This window comes from Mycteria americana, chromosome 14 (genome assembly GCF_035582795.1).
Source record: "Mycteria americana isolate JAX WOST 10 ecotype Jacksonville Zoo and Gardens chromosome 14, USCA_MyAme_1.0, whole genome shotgun sequence".
NCBI lineage: Eukaryota > Metazoa > Chordata > Aves > Ciconiiformes > Ciconiidae > Mycteria > Mycteria americana.
Window position 1 is genome coordinate 16,149,447 of NC_134378.1, and position 19,731 is coordinate 16,169,177.

Below are 19,731 nucleotides of genomic sequence, written 5' to 3' on the forward strand. Positions count from 1 at the left end.
CATTGTTTATGGGCAACACGCTGGCTCCAAGGCAGGGATTCTCATGGTTTATAAACTTTTTAATAAATCTTTAGCGAAGGCCTCTCTGGGACAATGTTAATAGCTCCTGTGCCTTCTCGGTGCACCGAGATGACGGCTGAACAGCCCTGATAAGCAGCACCCTGTTTGTGCAAAGCCATAAAGCGTACTAAGGACGGTGGTGTGAAATGTGCAACGGAGCATCTCCAGAGGACCAAAGCAGTGTCCCGGAGGATGTTGCCATGTGGACAGCAAGGCTGCATTAAACGTCGCTCCAAGAGGCGGGTAATAATACAGGGAATTAATCAGGCTGCAGAGAAGCAGGTCTTAGAGATCCCAAACCACGTTACAGCGGTGGCACGGGGATGGGAAGGAAAATGAGAGGGTTTATTTTCCCCATCAGCACTATTGCACCACCACCACCTGCAAGCCCCCGGGACGTGTCCCCCGGCCCCTGCACGGACGCAGCAAACCTGCTCTCCCCGCCGTGTGACAGCAACGTGGCAAAAACGGGAGGTGGTTTTCCAGCAGATCAGGTTTTCTGGGGTCTTCCCCGGAGAGGTGGCCGGGAGCAGGAGCACTGCTGGCTGAGCACCGTGCCCCGCTTCTGTGCTTCGGCTCCCCGTGCAGCTATTGAAAGACGCCTGCACATGTACATCCCAGGGAAGCACAGGGGGGATGAGACTTCCTTCACATCAGGTTTTTGGGGAAGGTTGTTTCCCACTTTATGGGCAGATAAGGAGCATTCACAAATCCATCACAGCAAGCTAAGGACAAAGGAATAGGTGTCCATAGCTTTACTGTATGGGCACAAGTCACAAACATTCCTTCCTCTGCCTTCCTCCCTCTATTTAGGCAGCACATTTCTCAGTTAGAAAAAGGGCAGGATCTGGGTTCACACATATTTTCTCCTTCAACATCCACCTCTTTTGAAATCACTTCCCACTCCAAGAGCTCCTCCAGCCTTTCCCTCTTGCTCATAATGGAGTCAGGGAGCAGAAACCGCATCATCCGCCCCGAGCCAGAGTCCTGACCCGAACCCATGAACTGCAGGAATTTGAGTAGAACTGGGGTTTGCATGACATATCTTGTCCCTAGTCCAGCAAAGGATTATGTATCTCCACACTTACAAGCTTAAGAGCCTTCCTGGACTGAAGCCTCAAAGAACAAAAGCCGTCTGGAAATGATGGGGAGTGGAGATCAAGATCTGAACACTTACAGCAGGAAAAGGGGTTAAATTTAAGGAATCGGTTGTTTGTTTTACAGACTGGCTCTAACCATTTAACTCACTCAACTCAGAGTAAAAGCCTTATTAATAATAATCACCGCATGCAAAGTTCTAGCTCAAACGTTCCTCTTTGTCCTCGTCTCACATGAATCACTGGGAAATGCTTGTCTGCGTATTCTCCTCGCCCTGCGCACGCAGCCTCAGAGGAGCCAGATGTCTGGAGGAAAACCCAAAGTATTAATCAAGCCCATGCACCTGCCAGAAGAGTCTGTCTCTGCTGCGATTCAGCGCTGCTGGGCTGAGGTTTCCTTTTAAAAACGTGGTGGGGAGAAATATATTCATGCAGCTGCAGAAACGGTTCACAGGAAAGAATCCAAAAGACCACGGTGCAATTATGGTGCATTGGGAGGTAAATTAAGGGTATAAAATATTGGACATTTAAGTAATTCTTAAAACGTCTGCAGAGGCATTTACTCAGAGCACGTTCATTGATTTTAACGTGAGGGAAAGTTGCTGTCTCATGCAATACCCATATTATTCAGATTGAAATCTGAGCGCTGCCTCTGTTTCATCCCACAGGGTATTCCCCCAAAAGAGCCTCTGCTTCCTCCCTGCCTCTGAGAAATCATTATTCATGATTACAGGAATACAAACCTTCCTAATCTAACCTTTATCTGTATATGAAGATCAAATTATTTCTGTCTCTTAAGGGGAAAGCCCTGCTTTTCTGCAACACCTCAAGAAAAAAAAGAAAGGAAATGAATTTAAGAAGCCAAGGGCTATGCTGCAGGGTTGGAGCACGCAGGAATAAAAAAGTCCTCTTGCAGAGGTCAGGCTTCTTTGACTGACCTGGGCAAGTCACTTGACCTGACTTAACTGAGCTCTAAAACTGGGTTAAAAGCAAGATGTCCCTGTAAAATGTAATGCTGCATCTCATCTAAACATTCCTCGAGGGAATGGGATATACAAAAATAGGCTCTGGTCTAATTGCAGATAGGAAGATTGTCTCAAAATGTGCAGGGCTGGTTCCCACTGCAGACAGGAATAGTAGCTGGTTTTTCAAAGGTCTGTCCCAGAATCAGCGATTCAGCTGGAGCCCGAGGTTTCCTGCCCGCGAAGGACAAGCTCTGTCTTGCTGAGCTCCTTGAGCTTCGCTTCCCCGTCTCTGACTTTGCGCCAGTTTTATAGCACCAAGAATTACAGCACCTCAAAAACGAGCATCCTCGCGGAGAGCATCCGCAGGGAGCTGCCAGCACAGAGGCTGGGCAGCTCCCAGCAGCCACGTGAACCGTCTCAGACCCACGGCAGGCAACTAAATGGCTCAAAATCCTTATGTTGACTTTAAAAAAATCTCACTTTCCCCATGCCTCAGCCCATGGTTTATGCTTCTGTAAAGGCAGGAGCCCCAGAGCTGTGTTCTCGGGCTCCCTCCCAGCTAACAGCAAAGAAGGACGGCTGAGATTTTGGGTCCATCCTCAGCTTCATGCCTCGATGATGAGAAGACAAGAATGTGGCTTCTCGGAGCCAGAGGCTAACGGATAACGCCAAAGCGTAAAATGCAAGCATTACCAAAGCACTGCTGATTTCATTCGCTCATCAGTTTGTTTAATTAACTGAGTCTTAGGGGGAAAAAAAAAAAAAGTATTTGCAAACTGCCTGTATAATATGTCTTCGAGTTAGTAATTTTGCCATCTGTTTAATTTTACTTCTCTTGTCCCAGCTAGTGACTAGGAAGGAGCTCAGAGCCAAGAAGCAGGAGAGCTGGTTCACAGCCTTTTGATTCTAGTCCGCAGAAGATGATGACCCCCAAGCTCGGTAAAAATATATACCCAGAGGAATAACAGGAGTGCTACAATCAGCAGGACCACGCTCCCTCTCTGCAGCTCTCCCCCAGTCACACCAGTACAAATCAGGAATAACCCCCCGAAAGCCAAGGGGGCTGCATTGCCACGAGAGATGGCCCGGCTCAGCCAGGTCCGAACCCTGCGATGCCCAAGAGACACCCGAGTTTGGCACGCAGAAAAACACAGGATTAGGTCCAACAACAAGAAGGAAAAGGCCAGTGGCCGGTTTTGGAGCTCTGCATCCCTTCCCCACATCAGCGGGACGGCGTGCTCCTCCACGGCACAGGTGGCAGAATACGGCCCTGGTGCTTTCCATGTCCGTGAAGCTGCTCCTGTTGGGATGGGAATGGTTCTGCTGGGAACGGTGCCTTGGCCGTGCGGACAGGCAGGCCTGGAGGAGCTGCTCAGGGTGAAGGGATGCAAAACAAACCCAGATCTCCAGAGAGCACGGGCTTCAAAAGACAGCGCTCTTTAGCCCTAAAAAATCGCTGAAACAGCCAGTTGTGCCGCAGGGAGGGGAGAGCATCACAACAGCTGCCAGTCAAGCTCCATTTAACTTCGCCACTAATATAACTATTTTGGGTCTGCCGGGAGGTGCAACTCTTCAAAGTCTTCTTCCATCAATCTCCCCTCTACAGCAGTAAAGTTTCCCTGAGCTGTAGCCAGATTTGCCCCGACCACGCTGCTCCCCAGGAGCAATGGGGAGATCCTCCTGCCGCCACCCATGTCGGCGTCTCCTTTGCTCATGGCAGAGAACAGCCAGCTCGTGACACCGGCCCCGACGGCAGCGGGGCAGCCTGACCTGCACAGGCAGCCCCAGCTCTGCCAGGGCACAGCCTCTCCTTGCACCTGATAAATTAATCCCCAGCATCAACAGGCGACTTATCACGTCTATTATCTCTTGCTTCTTCTCCGGCATAACTCGAACAGAACAAGCGCATGGCCAGGGCTGGATGGGAGAGCGGGCGAGCACGGCTCAGCCCCGAGTGCTGGGGGGAGCAGGGGGCAGCCCCCCATCATCCAGAGCCCTTTGCAGGGGGAGAGGCTGCCCGGAGAGCCCAACACCCCAGAGAGGAGGGGAAAGTCGTGGTCCTGCCTGAAGAAATAAAGGCAACCTCCGTCACAAGGGAGCCTCCTTTTTAAAGCCTTTCGGGCTGGGCAGCTTTGGGGGGCTTGTTGCAATCAGGGCTGAGGGGTGAGAGGCAGCGTGTGCAGACCAGGGCTTTTTGGCTTACCTGGATGCTTGCAAAGAAGGAGGCATTGCCTCCTAACTCCCCAAAAACCTCCATCAGTGGAAGAGGGGAGGAATGCTGCATGTCCCCCCAGTCCCTGCAGTGCAGCCATTCGGGGGCCAGCCCCACATTTAATCTCATTTAAGGCCACCCCACGCAGCCGGTTCCCAAGCTCTGTGCCTGGCCCTCGCTGCCGCTCGCGGCTACAAACCAGCCGGGCACCAGCCCCAGCACCACTCGGGTGCGTGAACGAACCTCTCCGGCTATCCTGGTTCCTCAGGCAACGAGGCTCATGCGACCGCGCTGCCTTGCTGTCCCCATCTCATATTTGGGCTGTTGGCCAATTTTCATCAAATTTGCCAAAGAACAGAGCGCCGGTGATGGGCAGCAATGAGGGTGAGGGTACCCTGGGTTTGCCCCTCAGAGGAGGACCCCATGTGAGCCCAGGGGGGCCAGCACACACCAGTGAGCCTGGGAGAGCCACGAGCTCGCAGAAACCAGCTCCCCCAAGTTCCCCTGCCCAGCAAATGACAGTTTTGTTCCCTCTCCTTATTTCCCCATGCCAGTAAACACAACAATAAATAGCAAGCTGCAGGAGGCAGATGATTGTGTGGTGAAAGGTGGAAAACATCTAAAAATGATTTAAAGCAGGGAGGAGAATAGGAAGAGGGGGCTGCGGATTATATTCTTCGAGGAGGAGGAGCTGTTTGGCTGGTGAAAGGCAGCAGAGGCAGGGAAGGTTTTCCTGCCCACCCTGCAGCTCCTTGCTCCAGGCGACGCTCAAGTCCCCGGTGTGGGTCCCTCTTTGCGAAGGTCCCCAGACCCAGCCCTGACACGGGACCCTGTCAGCTCCAGCCCTGGGACGGGCTGGGAGCAAGGCCAGCACCGTAGGGGCCGGACTCACAGTCTTTTAAGGCTCACAAGTAACAGGGACACAGGGCATGGACACATTAAAGCTGAAAAGAGATTATCTAGCTGCCATTTCAACACGCCGGTAAATCAAAGTCGATGGAAGCCATATGCTCTGCTGGGAAGCATCCATCTCGTTGCCAGGGAAACATCCTTCCCGTTTAAAATGGCAGGCAAAGGCTTGCAAAAACCTGCTTTTAACCCCCTTTTCTCAGGCACGATCCAAGCCCCCCGGCAGCTCCCCCAGTCCCACGGCATCGTGCCGTACCGCTGCCTGGCTGCTCCCTGGGAGAGCTGAGCAGCTTCTCAAGAGCGCAAGAAGGGGACGGTGCCTCTCGCACGGTGTCCAGAGGAAATCAGACCCAGCCTGACAGCACCGTGACCCTGCTTCCCATTCCCAGCTCTCTCTCAAGCCAGTTTCCATGGTTTATTCCCTGGGAAAAACAGGGGATCATCTGCTTGGGTCACATCAAGCAGCTCTGCTCAGGGATGCTGCAGGTGCATGGTACAGGCAGCACCCGGCTGGGCACAGATGTGCCCAGCTGTGGGGCAAGACACTTCTAGAGCAAGAAAATAACCAACAGCAGGACCACGGCCTGAGTTACCGCTGCTCAAATCCAGCCTTTTGCAAAGCAGCAGGTACCATCCGATTTCTTACAAGCCGCGAGCAAAAATCTGACCTTGGAAATCACAGCAACCTGCAGCCAGGGCTTCAGGCTCTCAGAAATAACGATAAACCCATCACCGAGCTCAGCAGCTGGCTGGAACCTGCAGCTGGCCCTAGGTCTCCTTCTCCGCATCTGCACCTTATCGCTGCTCCCTCTAAGCTGAACGTACAGCCATTGCTCAGAAATACGGCCAGGTCGCTTTGCTGGGGTCTCTGCCAGCCGATGGAGGAGAGGGCGATGGGGGTGTGGGCAGGGGCACCCCCGGATCGCAATCTGTAATCCAGCGTCGTGGGAGTCACGGCAGCAAACACTCTCCAGCCTATTAATGCTAATGAATTTGCATGTGATTTTGTTCTAGACAGGAGATACAGACCAGTGACCACGTGGGTACTGGGACAGAAAACTGGACATCCTCTTGCAAAGATGTTATTTCTCTGTGTTTGCTTCCAACCTCAGCCTCTCACGATTTTTTGCCTTTTTGGTTTTTAACTCTTCTCATTTATTGTAAATCCCACAAGCAGATGAAGCCAACTGTTAAAGTACGGAAACGGAGTATTTTTTCTATTCTGATAAGTAGCTGTGCTCTAACAACCCTTATAATGGAGATCAGAGACAATATTTAATAATTCAAAGCCTGGGAAGGCCTGACGGGACAAGTATACATGCTGAAGTCTCCTCGTCCGTATGGGAAATGGTTATTACTGCTGGAGGAGGGAGAGGCTAGGGTTACAGCACGGGGAGCAGGGATGCCGGATTAAGCCGCAGGCATCCTGTGTCACTGAACTCCTCCATACCTCAGCTCCCAAACTGGAAAACAGGGGTAACGATTCCCTCCAGCACACAGGGGCACAGCTGAAGTTAAGCCCACGCATAGCTCAAGACGTGCCCATGGCCCTCAGCAACCAATAAATCCTTCTAGGGTAGAATAAAGCCTGGCACAAAAACACTGCAAAGCACACCAGTAACCAAGGCTCGCATGGACCAGAGCCAACAACAGCATCTTAAGTGACAGCACAAAGCCACCCAGGAGCACACAAGAGCAACGTCCTCCAGCACATGACACCGGGGCACGCCCAGCACCGCAGCCGAGGTGTTAGTCCTGCCCTATATGACATTTCAAGGCACTTGCTACGGTCCTAAATCCCTTTCCCAGCCACTAACTTGGCTCTTAACCCACGTGGCAGCAGCCGGCGCAGAGCCCACGAGCAGACGCCGCAGCACGACTTCTCCATCAGGGCATCCTGCTCCTGCCAGAGCTGGGAAGGAGTCACCTTCACTTGGTGGCATTGTAGCAAGATCTCCCCGGCGACTCGTCAGCCGGCTCCGAGATATGCTCAGGCTGTCTGGGAATTATGTCACCAGGCACTGTAAATATCAAATGGCCCTTTTATGATCCTGTGCGCTTCTTCCTACCTCCTTCTTGGCTCGGAGCCTCGCGAGTGGTCTGTGCTGTGCGTTGAGGACACCAACAGTGATAAAAAGCAATGAATGGATAATAGCCAGGTAGTATTTTGAGTTACAGCATCATCAGCCTGCTGCTAAACCGAAGCAGGAGCAGCTCTCCATCCTGGTTGTGTAACCCAGCCTCACAGGACGTTCCCCGTAATTACAGGGCCTTTCCCTGCAGTCCCATGGGGGCCATATTCTGCATTCATGAAAGGATGCTCAGAGTTTAGCTTCCTCTCTAGCACATTTTTTCAGTCTTCCCTAGAAACAGCAAAGAGCAGGAGGAAGCAGGAGAGAAGGGGGGGGGGGGGGGGGGGGGGAAGGTTTAATTAATCTTCATTTAATTTCTGCTGAGCTTTTAGCAAATGAAAAATAAGTCAGCCACCCCATTAGGTCTGTGTTACCTCCCTGGGCTGTTCTACCAGCCCCTGTGTTTCACCCATGGAGTGCACATCCCACCGGCCCACTGCAGCCGGCAGGGAATACCGTCGCAGGGTCGGGCTTGGCTCCGGCCGCTCTTCCTGACTCGCATCCCACGGGGATGCGGCTGCAGGGTAGACTGGCCTCCCTGGCCACAGATGGGGGCTGGCAATCCATTAGCTTAATGAATTTCTCTGGGGTTTTAATAGCCATCTGCTCCCATGGGCGAAGGGCCGAAAGGGCAAGGCTAGGTAGGACTGGAACTTGCTTGGGAGGTTCAGCCCATTTCTCTGCAGGGAGCTGGGGCTTGGCCAGGTGCTCTACACCAACAGCACGCCCACGGCAGGTTTATTTGCTCTGCAGAGCGTTTGCAAAGAAGGGCGGCAAAAATGGCAAATTCGATGGAGGTGCTCCCCAGGTGCCCAGGTTCTTGCATATGGATGGGTCAAGCCCAGGCAACGTCAAGCCCTGTCCACTAGCAGGTCTCCCAGATTTGGCTATTCCAAAGCACAGGGTGGAGACCTGAGGTTGGGATATGTCTCACCTACTTGTAGATGTCTACATCCCCATCTCCTGGTAGAAACAGTGGGACAGAGACATCTTTAGAGTCCCATTCACTTCTCTTATTCAGGTACTTTCATTACCTTTCCATATACTACAAATCATTCCCCCCATACTAAGACAGGTTAATCCATTGCCAACTTAAAACCAAGTTCAGACCTACATCGTGTTATTTATCCCGGGCTCAGATGTGAAATCTACTGATTCACAGACTAAGCCTCAGCAGCTCGCTCTGTGCCATTGAGCACGACTCAAGATGCTCCCACCACCCACAGACATGCATGGGGGGGGTGCAGGCTCAGGGCCTGGAGGGGCAGCTCAGAGAAGGTTTCAAATTATATCTGATTTCTGTTGCGGAAAAGAAAAACATCATCAGCAACAAAAGGTCAATGCAGAAATTCTTCCTACCCCTCATTAGCCGGTACGGTAAGAGAGAAGCTGCTAAACAAGAATATCATTAAAAACATCTAGATGTTAAAGGGAAAAATATGGAAAAGAAAAATTTAGTGCAAAATTCCGTGACTGCACGTCATGCCTGACAAATTACAGACAAAGAGCTCAGGAAATTCTCCTTTTCTCTAGGTCTTTTTCTTTCCTTACAGGAATAGCCATAACTAAGAAAAAGATAACCACAGTGATGCGCATCCAGTAGCCACAAGGACCAAACCACGAGGTCACTAACAAAGTCTCTTTATTGCTGATACGAATTAAATGCATCGGTCCCTCAGGCTATGGAGACAGAGCCCTCGAAGTGCCAGCAATTTATTTCAAGACATAATGACATGAGGACTTGTCCCTCTGGCTCGGGGTGATGCTTAATTGGGTGTGAAGTCAGCTTTTGGATGAACATTGCCATTAGCACGCTGGCTTCTTTGCAGCTCCCCAGAGAGCTGTTACGTGAGGGGCTCTCCTTGCACCCCCAAACTCATACGCAGCACGGCAGCTTTCTGCGAGGCGGCCAAGCAAGCACGGGATGTGTCTGAAAAGGGCCATCCCAGGAGAAATGACACAGTGAAATTCCTCCAACCCTGGCAGCTCCTGCACTGGCAATGTCTCAGAGGAGCCTGTCTGCATTTGCCCATCGCACCTCCAGTCCCTACTCTGATACCAACGGAGAATTACAACCACTCAGAAATACTCGTCTCTCCTAAATAAGAAAAATCCCACTGACCGAAAACCCAACAGCATCAGCAAATCAACCCCAGGGGAGAAAAGGAAGTACAAATCACGCTTCCCCCTTGGTCACGAGCCACTGTAGAGCACGACTTGCTCCTGGACATGGACACACAGTACGCTGCGTCCCGACAAGCTGTCCTAGCAGCTATGCAACCCCAAGATGGACAAACGTCCCATGCAAACTCCTACCCATGCTCCAAACAGCCATGCTCCTTCAGCCATGAGAGATGGGATCAGCAGCACGAAGCTTCCAAACGATGGAGCCAGTTTGAGGGTTGGTTTTGCTGCTCATTCAAGCCTAGAGTCTTTATATAGAGTCAGGGCAGGATCCAAAAGCGGAAGAGAGACACCCACTCCCAGGGATTGTAACACACACACTGAAATAAATAGCTCCCTGCCTAAGGAGATGACTCAGGAATCTCACTAGTCCTTAAAGCACGAATCATCGCTAATAAACCCCAGGAAACTTGGAGGAAGGCCCAGCGAGAGGTTAACTGGACAAGACATGGCATTTCCAGCCTTGCCAGACACATAGGAAGAGAAAGGAGGAATAACCACAGGATTAAACCAATGTCCAACACTGAACCAATGGCCACACCAGCCTGAGCCCTTCGTGCAGCCTACCTGCTTCAAGAGCAGCGAATAGTCCTTGTTATAGGAGAGAGGTTTTGTTTTTCACTGCCCCTCCTGGAAGCATTCGGGCTTAACCACCATATGGCTTGAAGTGGCAGGAGGCAACACGGCCTCACTCCCTGTTTGTCCAGCTACAATATACAGATATTTATATTTAACTCCTTTGCTCTCCTCTTGAGTGAAAGATGGAGTGCTCTTACATCCCTTATTACGTTCTTCAGATCAGGTAACGAACATCTGAGCAAGCATAAACTCAATTAATGGCCACTTTGAGACTCCGAGTTGTGCGAAAGCCCATAAACATGCAGGAGAAAAAGTCTCCCAGGGCTGTCATTTCGCTGCCACATATAACACTCAAACAGCGAGAAAGCCGATAAGCCCAATTCACAGCCCTCTCCGCGCTGCATTTGTAATGAACAGCAAGATCACAGCAAACTGCCCCAGTACGGGTGATCCATGCCCCAGGGAAGATGTGCCTTCATCCTCCCAGCCCAAAGTTAACCCTGCTGAGGTCCTCAGACTACGAGATTTACCGCTAAAACAGGCTGGCTCATCTGCTCTAGCCAAAGCCAACCCCACTTTCTTTTGCAAACCCACGGAGCATGAATAGAAACCAACCCACCAATTCAAAAGCAAATAAAAAGCTGGGCAAATACTATTAAAAAGAAGAGTGGAGCAAAGATAACACTTACCAGCAGTCCCCCAACAACTACTTTGTCTTTCATCTGTCTTGTCTGTTCAATACCATAAGTCCTTACAGCAGGGATTGGCTCTTTTTGGCTCAATGTACAGAACAGAAGCTTGTAGACTTACATTTCCATTAGGGGTGCTTGCACACTGCTGTAATATTAAGAGTATTGTTTTCCCCTTGGTATTCATTTTAACTACTATTTGACTGAAGTTTTTCTTTTTCTTTTGCACCGCATATTAGTTCTTCCAACCATACCAAACCAAAGTTGCAACAAACACACACAGCAGGTAGCCAGACACAAGCTCCTGCATTCACTCAAGAGACGGAGAAGAGGTGTATGTGAGTCACCTTTGAGTCAGGATTTCTGCTAGTTGTTTTGTTTTTTTTTTTTCCTTGGGCATCATAATAACTTTATAGAGAGTGACAGCGCATCTGTGGAAGCTGCATTAGGATTGCCTGCCCTGCTGCGCTCACCCATTGCAGCGTGCGACAGCAGCTCAGCTATCGTCCCAGCCGTATTCTGCTTCGACACCGTCACCTCCACAGGATGGCAGAGCTCTAAACAAGAAAGCAGGACTTCCAGGCAGATTGGAGTTTGTTTACAAATGAGACATTTGTGAACCCCTGGGAAAGACCCTCCAGAAGGCAAAATCTCTGCCTGTTTCAATCTTGTCCTGAAGAGACCAAGTACCAGCCACGATGGACTGCTGGGATCCTCAGATGGAGAGCAGTTGCCTCCTAACCCAAGCAGGGGCAGTCGTTCGCTCTGACCTTGCCTATCCTCATGTTTCTTTGCCCTGTCCCACCCTCCCGGGAGAGGCATTAAAAAAGGAGGATCTCTGAATGAATACTGACCACTGGGCACTCTCCTCCAAAAGCCTAAACACAACTGTAGCTGCTTAAGAACTATAATCAGTATTAATAAGGCTTGATTATCTTCTGATTTCCCCTGGCTCTTGGGTTGCAGGTCCACAAGTTGATCAGGGTTTGCTATAAAGGTTCCTTTCTCAAAACTGTTTCTCAGACATGGCTGGGTAAATGAGGATCTCAGATCCTGGTCATCCCATTTCAGTGTGGATCAGACCCATCTCTCATCTTGACTTTACCTGGCAGGATGTCCACAGGGTAGTTCTGGCTCTGAACAACAGAATCACAGAATCGTATAGGTTGGAAAAGACCTTTAAGATCATCGAGTCCAACCATAAACCTAACCCTACCAAGACCACCACTACACCATGTCCCTAAGCACCTCATCCAAACGTCTTTTAAATACTTCCAGGGATGGCACGGTTCCTACAGGCTGTGGCAGGAGGTGGGAGATGCCTCAACTCACTCCGGTTCTCAGTTTGCAACTTGTGCCAGGCTCTGTCTTCTCTCCTCGTTGTCTGGACTAATCCCACCCAGTTTTCAACTAAGGTACCCAAGGGAACTTAGGCTCCCTCTGTCATCAACAGAGAGAAATGGGCATCTCCAGAAGGCAGACCTGCCCACCTACGATCTGCACTGAGGGTCCTACGGGATTTCTGCGAGGAACCCAGCAGGTATCTGAGCACCACCAAATTCAAGCTGAAAGCCCACCCCATCTGCAATGTCTGGACATTGTACGTCCTGAAACAAATCAAGTGACCGTTCAGTCGCAGGGCTTGCAAAGCCGAGGCTGCTGCTGCACCCAGCCGTCCCAGTGACCCTGATGTAGCTTTAAATCACCTCCCTACAGCAGCAGGAGTGAGAGGTGAGAAGATCTCGCAGGTCTTATGCTCCCCACGCCTTGGAAAAGGCTGCCCTTTGACATCCAATCCACTCAAAAAAAAAAAAGTCACCGGATGGATGCTTACTGACACCAAAGCTTTCCACACATCTAAAAAGCATGTTAAGAGGCTGGAGTGATATTGAAGACAGATCAGAGAGATCTGGAGGAACGCTCCAGTTTGCCTCATTTATTGGCAGTTAGACAGTCAAGAAGCCCCAAGGCTGTAATAAAGCAGCTCTCACCTTTCCCAGCCAGTGACTTGTGTGAGAGAACCTCCTATCAAACACCACCATATGTAATTAATTCAGTGCTTCAGAGTAAATGCACATGACCCCCCCAAAAACACCTTCAATGTAAGTGTCATAGGAGACCGCATTCACAGGTTATGCAGGATAAGGCCAGGAGAACCGCGTGGGGAGCTGAGGTCACCCGCAGCTTCGGTGAGCTGATCAAGTAAGATCAAGTTTCACACAACTTGTTCTTACTGGAGGAAAAATGGCATTTTTTCTTTCAGTCTGGGTGGATGGGTACATCCACCAAGGGACCATATTTAAATACCTACCCCTGCAGTCCTGGTGGGGCCATCTTTTGTCATAGGTGAGCGTCAGAGTAGCCCGAGTGGTTTTGGCTTGCAATCCGATTAGGAGCCATTTAGACGTCTGGTGGTGAAGGACTCAGCTGCACCAGCCAAACTACTGCGCCCAGTGTCCTTCTGCACCACCTGGTTTTGCTGTCTATGCTCACTAGTCAAATCACCTTGCAACACAGCTCCCATCTAAATACGTTCACGAAACTCAGTTTAGACCTCCACAATAATCTGGTTTTGCAATGTGGTTCCTTTTTGACCGTCAGGGGCTAAAAGTCATTGCGTTATTCTGCAGCAACGTGTATCTCGGTGCTGAAGACCTCCTCGCTGATGCATTGGCAACTGGGGACATCACACCAACAGGGACAGGCTCATGTTTGCCTGAGAAGCACACCATAGACAAAGCGTAATCCTTTGTAGGAACCACTCTCCATCTTTCTCAGCTCTCCTGTATCTTCTCCACAGGAGATTACATAGCAGAAAAAGGGACTGGCACATCTCCCTGCCACCACAATTTAAAGAGGAATCTGTCCCTCAAGAACTGACTAAGAAACCAGCTAAGCGTTTGGGCTACCTTAAAAGGGATTATGCAGGGCTAAGTGTTTGCTGCTTAAATCCCAGAAGTCAAATACCAAACTTATGTCCTTTTTATCCTGGTAAGCCCCACTGATACCTAACTGACAAGCAAACCCTCTGCCCTGCTCACCCTGCCCCGCCAAACGAATCGCACAGTGTCTCACCCTGCTAACGTCCCCTCCCTCTGCTGCAATGCAAAAAAAAATTAAAAAAAAAATCAAGAAATCTGATTTTTGCTAACTGTATCTCTTTAAGCAATGCCCATCTTCCCTTTAGTATAGGATTTGGGGCTTGTTTTTTGGGTTATTCCCTGTTACAATAAATTGAGCCATAGGAAGACTCATCTGGTTAAAGCGCGTTGCAGGGCAAAAAGGAGGTCAGCCGGAGGATCGGCTTGTTTTTCATTTCCTTAATGTCAGTGTGGGGCGAATGTGACGACTGGAACGTGACACATTAAAGCAACTGAAATCAGGTTGCTCCCACCAAGCTCTGACTAAGCAGCTGGAGAGGAGCTCGTGAGGCAGCGCGCCGTGGAGGTCCCCCCGGTCCCCAGGACAGGCGCAACCGCGCGGCTGAGGGCATCGCCGCCGGAGGTCAAAGCCCAGCAGCTCCATTAAACTCGGCACTTACCGGAGATCTGTATTGGCCCCTTCATCCCACATACGCACTAGGCAACGGGGAGGAGAACCCAGGAGTTCCCTGCGTGTCACTGGTGGATGGGCTGAGTTTGGTGGCATCGTACCTGCCGGCAATATCCCTGACCGTGGGTGAGGGCTTGCCATGAACCACCACCCCTCAGTGCTTGGGGATGGATAGATGAGACTGTCAAACTAAATTTACCCCTAATTAGTAAATGCTATAAAACGAGTATAAAAAAATGTAAGTGGAAAACAAAAGAAAACACAAGAGCTGCCTAAAAACCCAACCCAGGCAGCAGAAAAATGGCTGGGGGTTCCCAGCGTCATTCAGTCTGATGCAAAAGATTACCTGGGAATGGATCTATATGAAATAACCATGTTTTCGTCAGTCCCTGAGGATTGGAAGGAGTCACAGAAGAGGCCACCTCTGCACTGAGAAACCCTGGACCTTCAGGGGAGTAACGGCATCAAGTCTCCATCCTCCCATCGCGCCAGCCGTGGCCATGCCAGGATGTGGGCAGTGCAGAGAGGAGATGACTTTCTGGAGAGAGAGGTGGCTTCTGGCTGGGTTAAAACGGAAGAACAAACTGGATGGGGATGGCACAAGGAAATTTTAATGGAATTAGACAGAGAGGAAATGTTCTTCCTCATTATAATTTAAGTCTGTGCACTTGCTTAATTAACTGAATGTATGGTGCACAGTACGCGGATAAAAAAATGCATCCAAACTATTTTTAACGCAGTTAAAAAGACGCATTAAGGTTGTAAATTCGAAGTAGGAAACGCAAGAATGACGTTGGCCCTGGGCACATAGCTTTAAAAGTGTCTGAATACAGGCTGCTCTCTTGCTGCTGCCCCAAATCCAGGCTCCCCCTCTTCAGCTCAGGGACCAAACACGAGCAGCTCACCCAGAGGATCAGCAAATGCGTCTCCAGAGGTATCAGGCTACGGGGGGGCCCAGTGCAAGGACCTTGCTCAGGCTGGCACACAACCCAGCGATCCCTCCTGAAATAAGATGGCAGGTAGGGACAAAAACCACTTTCAAGTATCGCAGCCCTTCAAACTCAGCACCACTGAGCCCAGGACGGGTTACAACAACCAAGGTAAAAGGACCAGAAGAACACAAAATGTTTAAGTTATTGAAAGAATTAAAATGGAAGCATTTTGGAAGCAAAATGCCTCCCTGTGCAGAGAACTACCTCGAGATCTAAGTGCTGCTGCATCACGCAAAAAGCCTGGCCTGCTATTTAGGCACAGGCTCAACTTTTCAAGTTTCTGCTCAACCTTGAACAGAATGAGGCCACATGCTGCATTGCTAAGGCTCTGTCAAAAAAAAAAAAGGGGGGGGGGAATAGAAAAGAAAGATGCTGAGAGAAATACTGGGAGAATATGAGAGATAGGGAGGCTTAGAGCTCCGGGAACCAGAGTCCACCTCCAGCCACGCTCAAAAATGGGACCCATCAGGCTCAGCTGTCCATGGGGCTGTGCAAAATATATATATTATATATAATCTGTATAAACACACAGCTACCACGAGCAGGTCACCCAGTTGTGTCAGTGTAGGAAGAGCTATTAAGTGCAAAAATGAATCACAACACAGAAATATAAAATAGTGCTTTTGCTCAGAGGTAATAGTGCTTTTACAGAGGCAACATCTGAGATGAGACCACGTTAATGAGTTTGGGGCTGGGGGGTGGGAGCTGCTCTGAATTTCCCCGGTTTCTTATGCATGAAATGGTGCACAGGGCAACGAGTGATGGCAGGAAGAAGAGGTGGGGAAAGAAATCAGATGGATTGGATCTAGGATGCAGAATTGGAAATAAATGCAACTTGCACAGACATCTCAAGGCAGTGCATCAATTGCCCAGTGCAATACCAGCCTGGGAGACGGGCCTCTGCAGATAGGCATTTATCAGAGGCACGTCTCATTTATTAAAACATGTCCATGCTGGAAGAGTATCTACAGTTTGTGTCTGGGCATTTGGGTGCAGGGAGGCTGCCTGAGCAGCACAACAGCCCCGGAGCAGCTCCACACCTAGAAATGCAGTGGGGTCTATAAGCATCTCTACAAGCTAAAATCCAACCTTGCAGGGTCAGAAACTCACTCACGCTGGAAATAGTTCCTAAATCTTCATGCAAGACAGTCCCTGTGAGTAGCAGGAGCAGAGAAATAGGGGTGCTGGCAGATGGGGTCAGTGGTGGAGGGGCTGAGCAGCGCACAGCCCGAGACAGCAGCAGGCCAGGGCTCCCCCATCCACAGGCTCCTCAGGACTCCCACTCCCGCGGTATGAAGGCTAAAGATGCTTTTGTGCTCAAGGCTTTGGCAGAAAATGGGGGTTTGGGCAGGAGGAGATATTAGGACCCCAATAGCATGGGTAGGGCACTGCACCGGCTATCGGGACAGCGGGAGGGGCTCCAGCTCTCCCATACAAACTTTATGACCTTGAGCCAGTCCCTTCATCCTCCCATATCTTTGAATAAGCAGCAACTAAGCTTTTTATCTGTGCTGTCTGTCTGGATTACAGACTTCTAGGTACAGAAACCCAGAAAACCCTCTCCCTGCCCCATTCAAACACGTACAGATCTGGCACGGGCCATACCAGGCTGACCTGGGCAGCAAAGGGCGATAACTGGTGCATGGGCTTATCCCAGTGACTTTGTATGATGTTTACCATATCCTTCAGCTCTTTAAATAATATATTGGCAGACTGCCGAGGCTAAACCTATCATACGTATAGTTCAGAAGCCTGGAGTCCATATAACTTCCCGATACACTGTGAAAAATTAATTATATCACTGATGCTTCGCAGACATTGGTGCAATTACCACCTCAGCCCTGAATTCAGCCTCCATTTCCCGACGGGTGCGTGAGCGGGGGTCAGAGGATGGTTTTGCAGCGGTTACATCTCCCAGCTGCTCGGGCATCTGCCCCAAGGTGAGCCAGGGAGGCTGCCCAGCTCCCAGCACATCCCAGGCCAGCGGTTTCCAACCGGAGGGCACAGCTCCACGTGGCGTCACGGCAGGTACAAGTGGAGTCACGAGCCCGGGAGAAAGGCAGCTGCTTGGGCTGGGGGGAGAGGCGGCTACACGAGAGCCAAGGGGCACCCCAGCCTGACACCGGGGACAGGGCGTTCACGGGAAAGCGAGCCCTGGCAGGAGATCGGTTTGGGATGCCCCCGCTCCTGCCCCGTGAGGATTACTGGCTGCCCAAGCAAATGCCACTGCAGAGAGCCAAACGGGTCAGAAGTTAAGACAGAGCAGCTGCCTTAAGCCAACGATGCTTATAAAGCCCTCACAGTCAGGGCTACCCTTGCCACTTACCATTTGGCTTTCAGACCCTTCCACCTCTCTCGTTGTCACCCCAATGTCCCCAAGCTGGGGTCTCACCTGTATTTAATAGCATACAGTGCATGTTGGACACAACATCCCCCCCATCCTCGGCATGCACGCAGGCAAGCACTCGGCTCACAATGTGAACGCTCGGCCCCTCCACACGATTCTGGAGGATTTTGTGACACAAACCATCTATAACTCCAGAGGATGGCCCTGAGCACGGAGGATGCTCAAGACTCCCAGCGCTGGACATCACACTCCCCATCGTAGCTGCAACTGAGCTCCACAGATGCTCCCTCTTCTCCTCTCCCATCTCCCTAGGGAAAAGAGCTCCCCGCAAGGACCCCAACTCGCCGCAGCGCACGGCAAAGCTCCCCCTTCCACCCTGCCAGCATTTCACCGACTCTCCGACTGGACTCACCAACACTTCCCTGGAAGGCCTCAATGTACAAAATGGCTGAGGACCAGAAAGCATATCCCAACACCTTCTCTGAGAATAGCGTAACAGCAAAAGGATGGGGAAAAAAAAAAAAAAAAAAAAACAACCAAAAAAGGCCAAAAAAATCCTCTTGCCGGGGCTGACAGAGGCCCTAACCATGATGAAAAACACACAAACAAATAAAAAAAACCATCGGCACCAAGGGAATGAGCACCCAAGCCTGAGCCCAGGCCTGCAGAAGAGCCTGGTGGGACTGTGGAAAGTCCCAGAGGGAAGGGAGTTGCAGTAACACAGCGATTTATCTTGACCCTCCCTTTGCAATCCTCTAAACAACGGGAAGTCATCTGCTCTCCCTATGCAGCAATGCCTTCAGATATGGGCAGCTTTCTGCCAAACCGTGGGTCAGATGTGGCCATTTCTGGCTACAGAAACGGGGTGGCAGAGGGGAAATGTGCACCCCGGGACTGCTCCTTTGTTTACCGCTCCATCGCTGTGCAGTCAGGAAGCCCCAGACACTGATTAGCATTTCTTTCTAGACACATCTCCAATTCAGCCGCTTCCCACAGGGGGACAAGAAATACCTCCAGAACCCAGTGCAGAGCCAGCAAACCGACCCCAAGCCCTTCGCAGCCACACAGCAGGCAAAGAAGGGGCCGGGGGAAAAGGAGCGTTGGGGGGGCGGGGGGGGAGGGAAGGAGAGACGGTGCCTGAGCAGAGCTTTTTTGTTCCTCTGCTCCCAGCATTGCTATGGTGATTTCAAGCAAGACGGAGCAGCAATCCCTACCCGTCACTCCCGCTGCTCCAGCCCCCTGCACCGACCGCATGAGCAGCCCCTTCCCCCGCAAGCAGGAGCGGGCAGGGGGCCCCGGTGCATTGCACCTCCCCGGGGAGCCACCCCCGGCTCTGCAGGGGCAGCTTCTCCCCCCTCCCTCCCCCGCCCCGGGTTGCCTTCACCACCGCCGCACACCCCGTCCCCGGGCGCCGGGTGCCTGGGCACCGTGCCCCGGCTGGGCCAGGGCGAGGGATGCAGCGGCGGCCCCGGCTGCTCCCGGGCGGGGAGGGGTGGCTCAGCCCCCGCCACCCCGCAGCGTCCCCCGGGGCTCCCCAGCCGGCCCCGGCACCCGGCACCCCCTCCCTGCACCCGCTCTGCAGCTGGAGCATCCTTCCTCTTCGGCATGTATTTTGGGGGCTGGGGCGGGGGGGATGGAGGGAGGGAGCTGGCAAGGGCAGATCCGGACCGGGTGGGGGGTCTCTCCCGTCGGGTTTGCCCCCCACCCTTCTACTCACACGTATGCGTGGTAAATGAAAGCCCAGCCTCGCGGTCTCTCCAGCACATTGTAGAGGAAATTCTGCAGCTTGCGGTAAAAAGCATTCCTTTTGGGGGGCTTCCCGCTGCCCGACACCCCGGAGCGGGGCTTGCTGAGGATGCTGCCCCGCTTGGTGCTCTCGGAGCCGGCGATGAGGAGCGCCCCGTCCCGGCTGGAGTCCGGGGCGCCCGGGTCCAGCCCCACGAAGCCCACCTTGAGCTTCTTCTCCGCGGCGGGCCCCGGGTAGACGCCTCCGTTGCGGGATTTCTGCACCAT

At 51.6% G+C, this 19,731-nt stretch overlaps 1 protein-coding gene across 7 annotated transcripts in view; it reads right to left on the reverse strand.

The window, feature by feature from the left end:
• KCNQ2 (potassium voltage-gated channel subfamily Q member 2) overlaps positions 1 to 19,731 on the reverse strand; it is a 68,058-nt gene extending 48,327 nt beyond the window's left edge. For all 7 annotated transcript variants that reach the window (XM_075517009.1, XM_075517008.1, XM_075517010.1 and 4 more), the window contains exon 1: positions 19,436 to 19,731. In XM_075517009.1, the coding sequence (XP_075373124.1) occupies positions 19,436 to 19,731 (296 nt within the window). The remainder of the gene's footprint in view (positions 1 to 19,435) is intronic.